Consider the following 17308-nt stretch of genomic DNA (forward strand, 5'->3'; position numbering starts at 1 on the left):
CAGCCTGCATCTCCAAACTCAGTTGTGCAGACCGACATCTACTGTACAACACACTGACTATTGATACTGGTACCTAATTTATCCCCACTTCAAAAAAAAAAATCCAAACTACCCCTTCAAGCATAAAAATGTGGACACACACTCCAAAGTATTACTCTGACCACTACATGGCCAATGAATGCCCTGAAAATGTATTGATTTATTTTATCAACTAATTGTTTGAGTTTTTCAAAGGGATTCCTACAGCTTTAGGTATGTTAGATTTATGTTTTTTTTTAAATAATTTTTAAATTCCACTCTAAGTTAAATTTTAAAAAAATGAAATAAATTTAAAAAATTCCCATTTTTAGCCATGCAATGAATTATTGGTCAAAAAGACAATTTTATAGAACTTGATTAGAGAGGATAAGAGAGTTACATGTGTCAGTGGTCACCTGTACAGTGTTTTAAAGCAGCCAAATTAAACAATTGGTTGTTTTCATTCACATATTTTCCTGTGTCTGTTGTCAGACAACTGAACGAGTGCGAGACAGTTGTCTCATCTCAGCCCATAAACACTACTTCTGCACTTTGGTCATCAAATTATTATTTTATAATCACAACGTCAGTAGCTCTGCTATGAACTCTGCTATCAGCTTTTAAAATGAATTACAGAGAAAGTTAGACATGACAGAGTTCCTTTTAAATCATCTGGCATGCAGTTTTAGTTTGGATGGAGGGCTGAAATGGAGAGAAAAAGATGCATTTACAAATGTAACTGGCTTCATTTGGACGTACTCTCAGGCTGCTGTATTTGTGATGAAACCTGCCATCATACTCAATAATGACTATAATTACTGATATTTCTATGGCTTTTCCACTATGACTGTAAAAGAACAGCATACTGCATTAAAGCTAAGATATTGAGCCTACCTGCCATCAAGGCTAACATTTCAAAAACCCAATTAAAGCTACTGTTAAACAAGCAATTTGAAATAATCTAACTGGAATAACATGAGTTGTTTTCCTCTAGAATTAACAACCATTGCACTGGGAGTAAAAATAATCATTGGTTGTCTTTGGCAGACTCATAAGACACAGCAGTAGTGTCGTTAAATGTTAATGTACTTTACAGTGTATGCATGAGAAGCTATAAAAGTGAAGGTGTGCTACAGTAAAAATAAGATTGAAACTGAGCCAAGGAACAACAGCATCAGTTTTCTCATAATACTTACGGCTAAGCAGGCTGTCATGCCTCCCTTTGGTCTTGTCCTTCTTTTTTGTGACATCCCAGCCATCAAAAAAACTCTGCGAAGTAAAGTTAGAGATTACATGTTAAATAAAAAAACGTATTACACAAGAAAAAGGGACAAAAATCTTTGATGCATCTTGAAATCCACAATAGAAACGACTTTGCTAATGCGCTCCAAAGTGTTACCCTAAGGTTGTCTGAGAAACTTCACTGTTAAAACATCTTGCCAAGTCATCATCAGACATCTGCCACAGCATAGCGGGGAGAGACTGAGGCTGAGAGATGACACGCAGCTCTGAGAGATGGCTGCGGCCTTGAGAAGGAGGAGGCAGCCCGCTGCAGTCATTCTCATTCTATGCACAGCGAGGGCGCTTGCTGCTTGAAGAAGCTATTGCTCCATAATACCTCAATGTTAAACTGCTAAATTTGGGACAGATGTTTATGACATCCGTCTAATGAATCTGCTGGTACGGCGAGATGAGCCATTGAATCTAAATCAATACTGTAAGTGTGAGAAGAAGACCTTGAAAATATGAGCGGGCCTGGCTTGAGTCGTGTCATATTCTGGTGCATTTTAATTCGCAGTCTGATCTCTCCGCTGTATCAGAAGGCACATCCGTGCTGTCGAACTGAGGCACGCTGTCTCTCATCTGCAGCCGACCAATCCCCCCTTGGCTACGGACGATCAAATTGGGACCACCTGAGAACCCAGTGGAGACGCACACAGCAAGCTGATCAGGGGATTACATCTGCCACTGGATCCTGTACACGTAAAGCCTGATTTAAGGCTGCTTAACAAGCCTGCCTCAGTCCAGCACTCAGCACTGTTCTCTTCACCTCCATTTCTTCTCTATTAGTTTATCAGTTAAATTTGACATGCTCAACACTTAAAGGGATAGTTCAGCTATTTCTTCTTTTTGGTGGCTGGTGTGTCCCCAGTTTGGGAGAGCAGGTAGGAGTGCCGACACAAAGGTTCAGCTTTGTACTGCTGGGAATAGGGGCCAGCAACAAAACATATTTTGGCCTCCTATTATTTCTTTTTCTCCTTCTCTCTTCCATATTTCATATTTATGAGATTTCCCATACAACAATCTATAATCATAATAATTCAAGTGACAGTAACTGCAAAATGTTAAAAGTAGTTGGTTTGGTTTTTTTTTTTTATCATTTGCCTCGTTAAGTTCTGTACATTACATCATTATTTCATTTTTCTGTTCTTGTGTTTGTGTGTGTGTGTGTGTGTGTGTGTGTGTTGTTTTGTTGGTTTCTTTGTTTTGTACTTAATAAATTAAAAAAGAGCGAATATTTTCACTGTTTTAGCTTGCAGTCAGTCCTTTTCATTTGGCTCTACATATAGCAACCCCACTTCTTACATCAGTTTTACAAATAAATTGTGATATATATTTCTAAATCATTGTTTGTGCACAAAAGTCTGCGTCATTAACTTTTTTTCAACAAAGCTTGTCCACTTAAAACTAGAGATAAAATACAGAAATTTTGAATGTGAAATAACCAAAACTGTCCCGACTTTGCCAAAGAGTCGAAACAAAGCTGATTGTGAAGAACGAAAAAAATTCTGGTTCTCCAAGCCATCTGATCACCAACGTAACATCATACAGCGGTTCGTATGATTTCTAATTAATTAGCGCCCCACGAGTGGCTTTATGTTATGTACTTAACATAAATTTACCACAGTTTGTTCAAGGAAAGGAAACATGGTAAGGTGTCATTACTTTATGTACTTAATGTAAAGTTACATACTCTGTGTATATGCACTTAATGTAAAGTTATGTGGGTTAGGTTTAAAAAAGAAATATGGCAATGACATCCATTAAAATAACTCAAAAAACACTTGATTTCACACGGGACAAAAACACTGGTCTCCTAGGGGAAAGTCACCACAACTTCGTGGCTCATTACACAAACTTTTGCTCTTTATATTTCTTCCTTCTTTACTTTTGTCAGCCTGTTGGTCACATAATTACAGCCTTTTATAAATACATTGGTTATAACACAAATTACTGGCTCATGATTACTTGGGTTTGTACAAATTCTGATGCAATAATTTTCACCAAAAATTATTGCATAAAATTTTTTACAAAAAAAAATTGTAGCTATATGTACAGTGCATGAGAATGCACTTAAAATACACTCAATGCAATCCATAGGTGCTATGGATTTGTTTGTTTTCCTGTCCATCATGTTTTAATTTCACATCTGATCTGTTTTTACAGAATGCAATAGAAAAACATCATCACACTAAAGCCAATATCTTATAACACAATATATTGGTATCACACGTGTTGACTAATAACTAGCAAGAAATTGCAGCACAGGGATTTATCTTTGCCATAGATTTGTTTGAGATCATTCAGAAGCTGCGACGCCATTACTACAGAGCAAAAGCCTATTTTTATGTTAAATGTTCTGCTCAGGATCTCCATCACAGCTCTTTAGAGATGCAGTAATCCATTTTTACGGGGGCAGCAGAACAAGCTAAAAACACAGCATATAAAAGAAAATCAAAGAGGTCCTTTAAAAAATGTCGCCAAACAAATGTTGGTAGAAATAAGCTGTCAGATTGAATTTAAATAATCAAAATCAATATTGTTAGTGGCCATAAAAATCTGGCATTGGTTGTACTGTTGACAAGGAGCTTCAGTTCCAGGTGAAAACAACGTGGCATAGATTCACCCATCGGAGGGGGGCATCAGTCATGGAGGATGACATGCTCTCTGTCAATGGGTTTATATTCACTGGCTCTGGTTCCAGATGTTGGCTCCCAAACACAACACATACAGTAAACTACCCACACTGAGGGCCTGACTCATTCACAAACCACCCCCCACAATGCCTTGCAACATGTCTGATCAATGGCGGCAGCACGACCCCGTGGGAAATAAGGGTTATGAAGTCTGACAGCAGTGTGTGCGCTGATCCCCTTCATCTTGTTTATTTCTCCAGGCGATGGGGAGCCAGAATGAGGAGTGAAAAAGCGACCCATATATTGATTTTGGTGGGGGGAAATTTATCGGCCCCTCGGGGGTCTTAATGAATCGAAAAAGTGCATCTGGCTTCCTTCAGGTGGACGTGCAAAAAAAGACTCATCACCACTTGTTGATGTGGGGGACATCATATTAACTCTTCGGAACTGTCTGGGGTCCCTAATGTACTTTTCATTCTTCACGTTTTGATAATTGTGGCTGTGCTCATGCATATGGAATACATATTGGCAAGGTTGTGTATTTTTGTTTAATCCTGGAATTTCAGGCACTGCTCCTACAATAAGTCTAAAATACAGTGTGTAAACAAAATTGTTACATTCATAACGTTAAGTGCAAAAAATGTGCAAATGAAACCCATTTAAACTGCAATTTTTGATCCCACAGCATTCAAGCATTGTATTATTTATGGGTGTCATTCTGGGCTTTTGCCATGAAATTTATAACTTTTACTATTTTCTACCTGATGACATCATTTTTACCATATTTTGCATATAGAGAAAACACATGCGCTTTCCATTAAGAGCACTGTCACAATCAGTGTTGCTGGAAATCACTGATACATCCCAGGCTGTGATAATACAAAAAAAAAAATCTACTTTGCATGTAGTGTATTGAAAATAATGATTTATTTTGTTTTTGGTTTTTTTTTCATCTAAAAACATAGTGGCATTATGACAAAAATCTGGCATTTAAAGGGTTAAAATTCTGAAAATTAATATTTGAAATTTATGATTAGGACTGACTGATCAAAAAACTCAATGAAAGTACAAAATAATATTAATGTATGAAATTTTTTAATTTAATTGAAATTTTTGAAAAGTACATTTTGTGTGCAGAGCAATACGAGTGTGTCTAATATCAAAGTGGGCCCTAAGGGTTAAAGGAATCAAAATGGTGAATGGAGTAACATTGTCCACTCAGCACCAGGAAGTTGAGTATACCTGCATCCTTCCTGAAATGCAGTTTAAGTAAAACAGCATTTTACTGATCACTCATGCATATTAAATGCTCAGTTTGAGCCTTTTAACAGTAGACAGAAGTAATCTGCAGTAACACATAGATAAGCTCTCAGGACTCTAACTGCAAAGAGAAAATATCAGGAATTACTTAATGATGCCATCTGTCACATTGTTTTCACTCCTCACTCCTAAACACCCAGCTGGAGAAACGGGTGGTCTAGGTGTTGAAGAAATAAAATCTCACAGGTTGGAGCCCCTTATAGCTGCCATGTGTCTCACTGTTCTCTGTCGTCCTGCTCACTTACTGTGTACTGCTTTACTTGCACGACTTGCTCACACAATCACAAGCTTTACGAATATGGTATTTACAGTATATGAACGACATCCAAAGCTACTATTTGGGCTTGTCCACTAAAGCTTTAGAACTTGGTTTTTTTTCCCACTGTTCTTTCCCCAGGTTTGGAAATGAGTCTCTGAAGCTACATTTTAGCACTGCTCATGTGGAGAAACTGAATGTAACTATCAACAATATACTTTTACTTTTATACCTTCTTGACTTAAATTCCTTGTTTGCTTTCCTCACTTCCATTTCTCTTCTTGTTGACTGTGCTGAACTGCCAATCCAGCCCGTTATTAATAACATATTATCAAACACTAATGCTTTTGCAGCACTTTCAGAGTAAGATCCTGATGCCAGAAGCCACCTGCCACGGCAGCATGATATGCCGACAGTCGACGTCAGTTGAGAACATGGCCAGACAGAACCAGTTTTACATGATACGTCGTTAGACGACATCGGATTAAAATTGCCTTTAACATCGTATTATAAGGTCCCTATAGGGCACGCGAGAGGGGTGGTGGATGGATCAAACACAACCCAGACTTTCATGCGGCAGTTCAGTGTTTTCTTCCCCTCTGAATCTGATGTTTTTTGGGGGAGTTTCTACACCTACCATGTGCCTAATTCGTCAAGTTTGTTGACGTCCTGGTGTTAGTCGCCAAGTGGTTTTGTTGCCTATACATTACCATGTGCTGCCTAATCCCACCATGTGCTTTTGTTAACATCACGATGGCGGCATCCCACAGATGCAGAAGGATACCTAGAGAGTAATATGTAGATGTGGAAGTCCACTGCAAAGTGGCAACATGTGACAACTTGGGATGGAAACACGATAGCCAATCAGAGTGATTTCTCTCACTAATTCAACACGATGAATTAACCAAAAATCAGCCAACAGAGGCAAAATAATGTCAGCAGTGAGGGGCCCACAGTGAAAACCAGGGCGACAGAAGTTCATTGATGACCTGACATTGACTGATGGCCCAAAGGTGATCAAAAGGTTCATCACTGCAAACACAACAAGTAGCTTTTGTAGGAATGGATATGCAATACCCAGACAAACAGCGCAAAAAATATAAAATAAGATGAAGATAAGAGATTACAGAGTGCAATGGTACAAACTTAAAATAATTCAAAGTGGTTTGACGGATTAGGTATTAACCATTTTAACCATGCCCAGCACAAGTATATATGGTCTGTCTCATAACTAGTATAAGGGATTTGCTCCCATTCAGACAGAGCATATGTGAGGCCCAACACTGATACTGGGTTACAAGACCTGGCTCACAGTCCGTATTCAAGTTCATCCCAAAGGTGTTGGATATGCAAGTTTGACTGTAAGCTCAACTGTGAAGTTAGCATTAACTGCTACGTTGCACAATAAAATTGCTACTTAGTTCAGTTGTTAATTCGTTGTTAATGTATTTAATTAATGCCATGACTTAATTAAGTCAATTGTAATCAAAGCACTGTCCCAGTTTAATCTAGTGTATAATTCTGGTAATAAGGGAGAGAAAGTCTTTCTTTGCATTCCCATTAGCACCGGTACAAGCATTGGCTATTCTTAATGGGTCTACACACATAGTTATATGCAGACTTACACACAATATAACACATAAACACAACAAACAAAACAGGTTATATCACTGGTTTAACATTAAGTACGGAAAAGAAACAAAAATGTCTCCTTTTAACAAACATTAAGACAAACTCAAATGTATAAATCAATCACTCCTCAAGAATTTATAGCAGACTTGAGTTTTTCTGATCGTCATAAAATTGATTAGCAATACTTATAAACATAAACCCCTGTCTGAATGACCTTGAATTTTACAATCATCCATCCTGTGCTTTCACAACTTAAATTCCAATAAAAAAGCATTATATTCGTTTGTACCAAGACGCATTGTTCTGTTAACCAAGCAGTGCCATTCCTATGTTAAGTGAACGCAGCATGAAATCAAACTTGTGCAATTGTCTAAACTGTACAACACAATACTGAGGTTGAATGTCTGAGTCAGCTGTATTTTACAACATTATTTACATAGAGTGATGTAGGCTGTGGTCTCCATGTAAAAACAGCAGATGATATGGATTTAACCCTTTATCACATGGATGGACATCCATTCCCTTGTGCTGCATTCAGACATTTTTCCACTAGTATTTAAAGCTCTGAAACTGGTTTGATTTCTTTCAAAATCATGGGGGGAAAAAAGCAACTAGGCAAAAAATGTCCCGAAAACTGCAAAAAAAATTGTAAAAAGTAATGAGGAAAATATCTAAAAAAATAGCTTGAATGATTTATTAGATGTTATCAAATATTATGGAAAAAGGAAAAAATACTTTCTTTCTTGAGAAAGTTTTCCCTTTTTCTTTGTTTTTTTGTTTTACTTTGCTTTTGTTTTTTGTTTTTTGCTTTTTCCCAGCAATCTTCTTGTAAGTTTTTACTAATTTCTTGTTAATTTTTAGGCCATTTCTTCTTAAGTTTCTCATTGCCCTCACACATTTTTGAAAGAAATTAAGCCAATTTGCTCAGGTTTTAAAGGTTTAACTTACATCTCCTTAAGGAAGTTGTACATTTTAAGTTGTCTTGACTACATTGGCCCTAACTTGTATAGCACAAGCCATTTTTATAACAATGCAATGTCATGTTGAATCAGGAAAAGGCCTTCCACAAACTGTTAACACAAAGTTCAGTATCACTACACAGTTTGATGTGGCACAATTTCCCTTAATTTGATCGACAGGACGTAGCCCAAACCATGAAAAACAGCCTGAGACCCAATGTCCATTTTACTAGTACTATAGTGTATCTTTATTTCCTCCTTCTTACCTCATATTCTTGTTTGAAGCCGTAACCCTCAGCCGTCTTCATTTGGTTGATGTGCTGGAGGAGGTCAGCCACCCTGACGGCGGGGTGGAGCTGACCCGTGTGGTAAGGCGAGCTCTTCCTCCGACAGTGGCGGTGGGGCGAGCCTCCCAGTAAGCTGCTGGACTCGTTGACTGAGCTCCGCTGTTCATCTGGGAAACATCAACACACACAGTTCAAGGCACAGCTCTGGAATTTTGCACTCTGCGACACGAACTCTGTTCATTTTTTTTTATTAATGTAAACTCGGCTGAAAAGTCTAGGGGGCAGCTCAAGGAAAAAAAAGTCAGCACTTCTGCCGAGACGTGAGGGCTGACTGGCACTGCAGAATATTCAAACAGACCAGAGAGTTGCAGAAGATTTCTCTGTTGAGAGCACCTTATGGTCTGGCAGAACAGATTGGATACATGCTTGGAAGTAAACATGGCTGAAGGTCAGGAAGGAGGGGAGCTTCATCTCTCTAGACACTTTCTCAAGAGTACCCATATGTTCCTAGCTGTCTTACTTCGAGCGTTGCAGCCGTGGGCATCCATGAAGGAGTGGGCCATCCTCTCATCCTGCTGGAGAGTGCTCTGCTCTGTCATGCTGCAGTCCAAAGAGCTCAGCTTCCGACTCTTCTCTTGCCTGTAGGACATGGCTGCCTTGTTTATGGCCACCTTCTTCCTACTGTAGAGATGCAGTGAGAGGCGGGAGGACAGAGAGAGAGGGGGGGGGCAGGGAGTAATAATAGACAGAGGACAGCAGAGAGGGGAAAGAATGAGAGAAAGACAGGCAAAAAGATAAGGAAGAAAGGAAAGGAGGGCGGGCGAGGGATGAGAAATTGGACTGAGGGGGAAATATAAGGGCTACAAGATTGAAACTGGACGAGGGGGGAAAGTGTGATTTGGTGATAGCAAAAGAGTGTCGGGGGTGGCGGTGGAGGTGGAGGTGGTCGGGCGAAAGGAGGTGAAGGAGAAAGGAGGGGGAGGCAAGGGGGTCTATACTTGAGGATGAGGTGGAGAAAGCAATGCTCATTTCCACTCTAGTAATCCTGGGGCTACGAAGGGCAAGCAAGGGGGGGATGGCGTCAAGGTGGGAGATGGAGAAAGGAGTAACTTACGGGTAGTAAGGGTAAGAATAGAAGTCCCTTCTGATTAGCATGGGGGAGGAGGAAAGGAGAGAGACAGAGAGTGAGGAGAAAAAATAGAGAGGTGACTATGGTTTATCAAAGATGGCCATCAGAAAGATAAATGAAGATGCTCAGTGCGTTGGGATGTTCCTAGCAAGCAATCATGAAGCAGGACCAGAGCATAAAGACTAAAGAAAGAGCCTGGTACACACCAAAAATCAGCGCTGGACCAATGGACATTTTTTGTGGTTTATCGTGGATTATATTTGTATTCATGTTGCTGTATTTGAGATTGCTTGTCATTTCTAAACCTCTTCCTGTAGACTCTCATTCTGAAGCTTTGTTTGGCATTCGGCCGTCGCCATCTTGTTTTTTTGGAGCTGTTGAGGAGCGGGGTGGGTCTTACTCACAGACTGTAGCGACACTTTGCAAACTATCGAGATCAATCTTTTTTTGTGTGTGTTTGTGTTAGGTTATAAACATGTTGGGTAGTTTAACATAGAGTACTATGGGGATTTTTTGGCATTTCTGCAGTGGCTTCATATTTCAGCCTCGGAGGTTGCTGCTTGTTTCCAACATGGCAACTGAGTCACAAACATTTGACAACTGAACAGAGCACTCAAATCTGTCTTTAAACAACATTTGATGTGAAAAATAGGCAATGCAGTAATAGAATCTTGTTTCATGTTTGATCAGCGCTGCCTAGCTTTACAGTTTGCAGTTTATGAGCAATGATTGACAACTGCGTTAGAGACTCCTAGGCTCTGATTGGTTGTTTTTGTTCAAGTGCGCTAATGCCATTTGAAGCTATTCAAAGAAGCAGAGGGACATGCTTTTTTTTTATTATCTGTGTCTTATCTATCGACTTTTATGTGGATATCCTGACAGTCTCAGCAAATATGACAAAAAATATTTTTTATAAAAGTCACCAGCTATGGCTTTAAAATCACAAACATAAATTATTTAATTTTTTTAATGAATGAAATAATAGCACAGTGAATATCTATACTTTTACTATATAGTAATATTTTATTTGTACTTATGTACAAATGTATGTACTTAAATATAAAATCATAAAAGTCTCCTAATTTTACATTGTCTGGTTTCCACACTTCTTGTCAAGCATACAAACATCATTCCAGGTTGATAAAATAATTTAACGCAGTGAGTGAGCAGTGTATCTCTGCATCCTTTTGTGATTACTATAATATGCTTATCAGTATTTCAAGATATAATGTTTGTTTTTTCTTTTTTTAAAATTTTAGCGCTAATTTAAAACATATTCAAGTACTAAAAAAACACAGAACTGGGGCATTTCAATTTGGTTTTGAAAATGGAGAGTTAGATATGCATGTAAAAACCAATCCTTAATGCCTGAGCCTAATAAAGCATGCATCAAAAAGGTTGTAAGCTCCTCCACTTGCTGAAAGTGACAACGTTTGAAGTTGGTCCAGAGCAAAGTTTTGGTGTGCAGCACGCAATTTGCTTTTTATTTCTTTTTTTCCCATTGCCTGCACTTCACCAGCACCCCACTGAATTATGCTGCAGGGGATCTCTAATTTCTTTAAGACTACTGAACCAAAACGTATTTACTTAGCCAGTCTAACTGTATATTAGTGACAATGTGCGGTGGCTAAATATGAGCATGTCTGCTCCTGTTTCCCCCATGTGGCTGTCTAGTTCCTTTTGTGGCTGCGAGACTGAACCGCTGAATCTTATCAGTCACTGCCTTCTTCCAGACATCCCATTCACTCCACCTCTTTTCTCTGTGAGAAAATTCCGCAGGGTGGAGAAGTTCCTCTTTCCAAAAAAAAAAAAAAGCAAAAAACAACCTTCCTAACCAATTACTAGCCCATCCACTGGCACCTCACAGCTGCTCGCTTCATGTAATTGAGTGGGCAATGGAATAACATGCCCCTTGATGAAATATTTCACACTCAGATGAGTGTTCCACCATCGCCCGGCGAGCGAAGGAAGAATACACTGCAGGTGCGATTGACGACAGAGGTAATTTGCAGGTGGAAAGCAGCCAACAATTCCAGCGTGAGCAGGCTGCATTTGAATGTGCTCAGCCAGCACGCAGACCTTGAAATTAAAAGATGAGATGAAACACAAAAGCTTGGCTGAGGCAGCGGTGGGAGAGTTTAGGATTAATGCTCTACCATTCCACTAACTCTGGTTGTAATTCACTCTCATTGCCAAATGCTCTCCTCAATAGACCCTAGCTGCCAAGTGGGATAGAGATAAATTTACTCCTTTGGATAGGCTACACAGGAACAATAGGACTTAAGACCCCGAAATGTTTGACTCTGAAAAGGTCTAAGTCATCTCACATCAACTGGCCGGCTGGCAATCCTTTTCACAGCCACTCACCCCTTCTTGATAATGATGACGATGGCCCCGAGAAGAAGAATGAGGACCACCAGACCACCAGCGCAGGCCCCAAGGATCAGACCCATGTCCTCGGCATGCTGGGATACCTCCAGAGCCCGCTTGGAGTCCTTACAGGCGGCTGCACAGTGTGACAGAGAGGTGAGGAAGAGACCCATCCACGTCTCACAAAGACAGCAACTGTGGATGGTTATTCGGTTCTAATTGAAAAACAAGATGCTCCATGTAGCGGTTTGATGTCAATAAATCATTGTCACAGCATAATTATCACAAACAAACAAGGAGATTGGCAGCCTCTGCTGGTCTCCATATTGAGGGGCTGGAAATCTGCTGGATTCCTTCATTGATTTATGGCACAAAACAAAAAGAAGATTGTGCTGGTTTTACCACAAACAGATCCTTTAAGGTGCAGTTTACCCCCCCAAAAATAAAAAAAGCATATTTTCTTCCTACCTGTAGTGCTATTTATGAATCTAGCTTGTTTCAGTGTGAATTGCAGAGTACTGATGATATCAGCTGTAGTTATGTCTGCCTTCTCTCCTATGTTATGGAACAAGATGGCACTTGGCTTGTGTGTAGTGTTGCTTGTAGCATTTGCAAGGCTATATCATACTAAAGAAAGTAAACAAATCAGCAAGTGTGTGTATGTGTATGACTTATTATTAGACAGTATCAGAGCAGGCTATTTCAGCGCACTGATTTTAGCAGCATCTACAAAGGGGAGCTGAACATGTTTGGCTTGTAAGAGACGACGCTCTGGTTATCTTACCGGACGGATGAACGCTCTCATTCAGGCAGCTATTTCCCTCCTACCCATATGTCACAGTCTTAGTGCATTTCTGTCTGCTTTCTCATCTCAGCTCGCCAACAGCATGAAATCCCGCACTCCATGAATCTTCTGCGCTCCCTGTTGTATTGTATCCAAAGGTGAAAAATTGCTATGAATTGACGGAGTGTTATTACAGTTCTGGCAGCGTGCGCATCATTAACGAGCCATCTCGCTGATGAGAAAACAAATAAGGTGGGGGATAAAACAAAATGCACAGAGGCATGGTACCATTTAGGGGTCTCCGGCATATCTTGGTGAGTTTGGCAGCATGACTGAGTTGGACAACGTCTGTGTATTTTAACAAAGCATTGATGCTACACAGGAGGGAAGTATCGCCTTGTGTGTGACTGAAAAGAGAAAGAAAACAGGCTTTACAGTGAAGCAGAATGCTGAGTTTGGCTTGATAAGCTGTGGATTGGTGGTGACTATAGCTCCTGGCAGACAATGCAGCCTGACAGACTTGCCATGATTACACAAATCATGCTGGGTGACTCATTCTGCTTTTAGGGCCATATTTAGAAATTGGCTATCACTATAAATTTCATTGCACAAAAAAAAAAGTTGAGCGGTGGTCATGCACAATCCACAGGGATAACATTACACTCACATTACGCAGGAATGTTCTTTGTAATGTGTTTTATGACGACCCTGATGGAGGCCATCAGCTGAAATGAGATGGTATGGCAATAAAGTTGTTCTTCATTCTGCATGTGTTCGAGAAGTTTTGACCTATTCAGGAAATAAAAAGCCGCCAGGAACTGTTCTAAGAGGATCTGTAAACGAAGTATTCAGTTTTATTTGCAGTAGCTTAAAAACAGAGTAAATAAAACCACTATTCCTGATATAAAAATGAACCCAGAGCAGCACAATAGGGAGCATAACATGCCTATTTTGTTAGACTGATAAAATTAAAGCTGTGGAATCGTCAACCCAATAGAATAAATGTTGGCGTTTTATGTTTCTGCAAACCACAGATACATTGCATTTCTACATTATTGTGCAGCAGATACACTGAAAATTGGCATTTCAATGTATCTGTCGTTGATATGTAGGAAGGTTTAGGCACACAAACCACTTGGTTATGGTAAGGAGAAAATCATGTTTTGGCTTAACATACCCTCTTTCTCCTCTTTCCTAGCAGGAAATGCAACGTCTTGGTAAAGACAACCACTTTTTGTGCATGACCTCAGTAGGACACATATTGGTCGCTACTTAAAAAAAAAACAACACTTTTCTTGCCGCTATTCTGGCATGAAACAGCAATGTCTCAGTAAAAATAACCACTTTTCTACCACTATCCCAGCAGAAAAAGCAATATGTTTTGGTAAAAACAAATGCCTTTTCCGTCAGGAAAGGTCAGCAATGTCTTCACAAAAAAAAAAAAGTGTTTTGTGGCACTAACATAGTTATCATTTGGTAAAAATCAAATGCTTTTGTGCCATTATCCTGGCAGGAAATGCAACAAAATCTATGTAAAAAAGAATATTTTTTGTGCCATTATACTGGCAGGAAACTAAACCAATATGTCAGTAATGTGAGGGGTCGCCAGGGGTGAAAATTGGGTCAGGTTCCTTCAAAATAGTCATGTTTGGGGGAAAATACCCACTGAAGCTTTAAGAGCCATCAGTCCCAAGAAAACACCCACATTTGGTGCCTTAATGCCACTAAAAACACAGAAATGATGTCACTTAATGACCAAAAATGAAGCTGTTCTGTTGGTTTTTGGTCTTGAACAGTGATCTGCAGCTTTGTAGGTGTCTTGCCTAATTGTCACGTCATTCACCATCCTCTCCTCCTCTTGATGACATCACTTTAGAAACTTTGATATGACATGTAGGCAACAAACAACTTCTGGTGACCGGGCTGGGAAATGTACATGATGACAAATCCTTCAAGACAACAGGTAAACAGGAAGTGTTAACAGCAAACAGCATTGACAGAAAATGAAAAAGGGGGGCAGATCAGAAAACAATTTATCAAAATGTGACAAGATCTACTTATTTTTTTACATCTGTCTTTGAAACCCACGTATCTAATTTAAGCCAATTTCCAATAAAGGTCTAGGCTACTTCATTCAGCTGTCACACAGATTTGAGGCAAAATTTCTGAACGTCGCAAAGGCTAAATGTAAATGTGATGCTTTTCTTGTGCCAGAACTGACATGAATAAAAGCCTCCTCTTGTAGCAGAACGGCGAATCTTTCAAGACGATTTGATCCGTAATGAACATGTTCTCGCCGCTCTTTGGTGCCGGCTAATGTTGGCCGTGTTTCATGTGTGGCCAAAAAAACAACAAAGAAAAGCACCCGGGTGGCGTGGAAAGAAAAAAACACTCGCCCACCACTGCAGTGGATTGGCCAGGTGCTCCGGTGAGCACAGCTGGCAGCATGTGTGTGTGCGTGTGGGAAGCTGGAGAGAGGAAATGAAAAGCAGCCAAGACCGGCTTTAACGGGACCTTAGTGGCACCTCTGTGGGAGCTGGAGTAACATCAGCATGTCCTCTGGGTTCGCCTGCCACAGTCGTATATGCACAACTACAGTAAAAAATGGCTCCTATAAATACACCCGCAACCTACCTCCTCCACTTATGTGACACGCCGGTAGACAATTGCGTTGCAGGATTCTTTGATGTCATCGCACTTCAGATAAGAAAGAGTTCAGGCAGAGGAATCCAATTTAACTGCCACCTTTCTCAAGAGCACTACAAACTTCAGACATAATTCAGCAGGGAGGGAAGGGGGGAACAACTTCATTTCACCCTCTGTCTTCCTCCCTCTCCCCTATTGTTTGAACTGAGAGCCTTCTATCTGTGTCTGTCTCTCAAGCAAACACTCCTGGTCGCTTCCTCTCTCAGGGAGGAAGAAAAAAAAAAAAAGGATACGTAGCTGCATTCTGGATTTCAAAGCCATCCGAGCCCAAGAGGGGTTTGCCAAAATGTCAGTGTCAGTGATTCAAGAGGAACAGAGAGAGAACACAGATGCATGTTTGCTTTCACCTTTCCTCCTGCGTCTCTGGTGAGGGGAGATTGGCATGGGGGCTTCCTCCCCTGCAGCACCCAAAACAACACTAAGTCTGCGGCAAATCCCCTAAGCGGCATCCTGAGCCAGGATAACTGTCGGAGTCTCTGACATGCACCCTGTTCCTCATCGTTGAAACCAGCAGGAAATATCCTATAGTGGTTATGATCCCTGATCAGGCGCGTTTTAATAAAGTCAAGTGAAAATTTAAAAAAAGAATGAATAAATACAATTAGCTTCCTGAGGTTTTACAAAGTAAAGATTCCTCCCATGCTTACACTTTCTTTGCACTTTTTTAGTAATTAATTGTATTGTTGATAATTAAAATAAAATGCTTATACAGATAATCGGCAAAATGCCAAATATCAGCCCAAAAAAGTCTGTCGACCCCTACCTAAAATCATAGAAAAGTCTTAAAATCTTAAAAAGGTCTTAAATCATAGAAACATCCTGAAAACATAGACACGTCCTAAAATCCTACAAAATGTCTTAAAATAGGAGAAACATCCTAAAATCCTAGAAACATGTGTAGGGCTGCTGGGACTGGCCACTGGAATTATTGAATTATTTGGGGCTGAAGATTTCTATGATTGGTGTTGGTGGCGCAGGGGAAACATTTGGGGGGGGGGGCACTGGCCCCCTGTGCCAATGCCTAGAACTGGCCTTGTCACTTATTCAACATTATGTTTGCCTGTTTAACCCCAGCACTACTGCTAATGTGCTAGCATTTTCCAAATATAGCTTTCTATAACCTGCTCCTTTTTACCCCCTCATTACCAAAGATAATGATAACATTTTTCTGCAGCAGCTTAATTGCGGCGGCATGGGGATACAACACTGCAAGACACAGTTTAACAAAGGAGTCCATGGGGCAACAGATGAGCTGACAGACGTTAAACAAGTCCCCAATATAACCTCATTATTTTAACTAGTTATTATCATCATTATGATCCATTATGATCATTTAATCCATGTCAGTGCACAGACAGCAGGATATATACTGCAGAGTACCTCTGCAAAACATAACACGCGTCTGACAATTACTACTGAGTTAAGATGATAACTGGGAAGTTCAGATTCATTTTCACCTCAGATGAAGTGGTTTAGATAAAAGGCTTCAGCCAGGGACTTGTTGAAAACCTGTCTGATTGCTAATGTATTGGCCCCGGGACCCCAGCTGCAGAGCTGTCATTAAAGAACCCAGTAATCCCAAATTTCAACAATGAAGCTGACGAGTGAAATAATATTTATCAATCTTTAAAGTTGGTGAACTTTAAAAAAGATGCCCAACACTAATTAACTAACACACGCTAATTAACTACAATTAGTACCTTGCGATTGTGTGACCCTGCCAGCAGGCCTGTTGTGGTTTACATTCATGTCTGTCCAGACAAAGCTTCAGATATGTATGTTGCAGCTACATAAATCATGGATGCTTCACACAGATCTATACAATCAGCACAGTTTCAAGGTGGATACCCAAGATTAGTGTCACCAACGGTGTCATAATTAGCATGTAAATTGGAGTTATGGCCAAAAACGTGTTTTATGAGGTCACAGT

At 40.1% G+C, this 17308-nt stretch overlaps 1 protein-coding gene across 3 annotated transcripts in view; it reads right to left on the reverse strand.

Annotated features, from left to right (window-relative positions):
- ptprua (protein tyrosine phosphatase receptor type Ua) overlaps positions 1 to 17308 on the reverse strand; it is a 280443-nt gene that overhangs the window by 45443 nt on the left and 217692 nt on the right. For 2 of the 3 annotated variants that reach the window (XM_088090203.1, XM_088090201.1), the window contains exons 17-21: positions 11886 to 12024; positions 9504 to 9533; positions 8910 to 9070; positions 8369 to 8556; positions 1215 to 1287 (exon numbers count right to left, since the gene is read on the reverse strand). In XM_088090203.1, coding sequence (XP_087946329.1) covers positions 1215 to 1287; positions 8369 to 8556; positions 8910 to 9070; positions 9504 to 9533; positions 11886 to 12024 — 591 coding nt within the window. The remainder of the gene's footprint in view (positions 1 to 1214; positions 1288 to 8368; positions 8557 to 8909; positions 9071 to 9503; positions 9534 to 11885; positions 12025 to 17308) is intronic. The other variant, XM_088090202.1, reaches the window with a different exon arrangement.

Source organism: Plectropomus leopardus, chromosome 17, assembly GCF_026936395.1.
Source record: "Plectropomus leopardus strain MGB_pleo_1.0 chromosome 17, ASM2693639v1, whole genome shotgun sequence".
In the NCBI taxonomy this organism is placed as follows: domain Eukaryota; kingdom Metazoa; phylum Chordata; class Actinopteri; order Perciformes; family Serranidae; genus Plectropomus; species Plectropomus leopardus.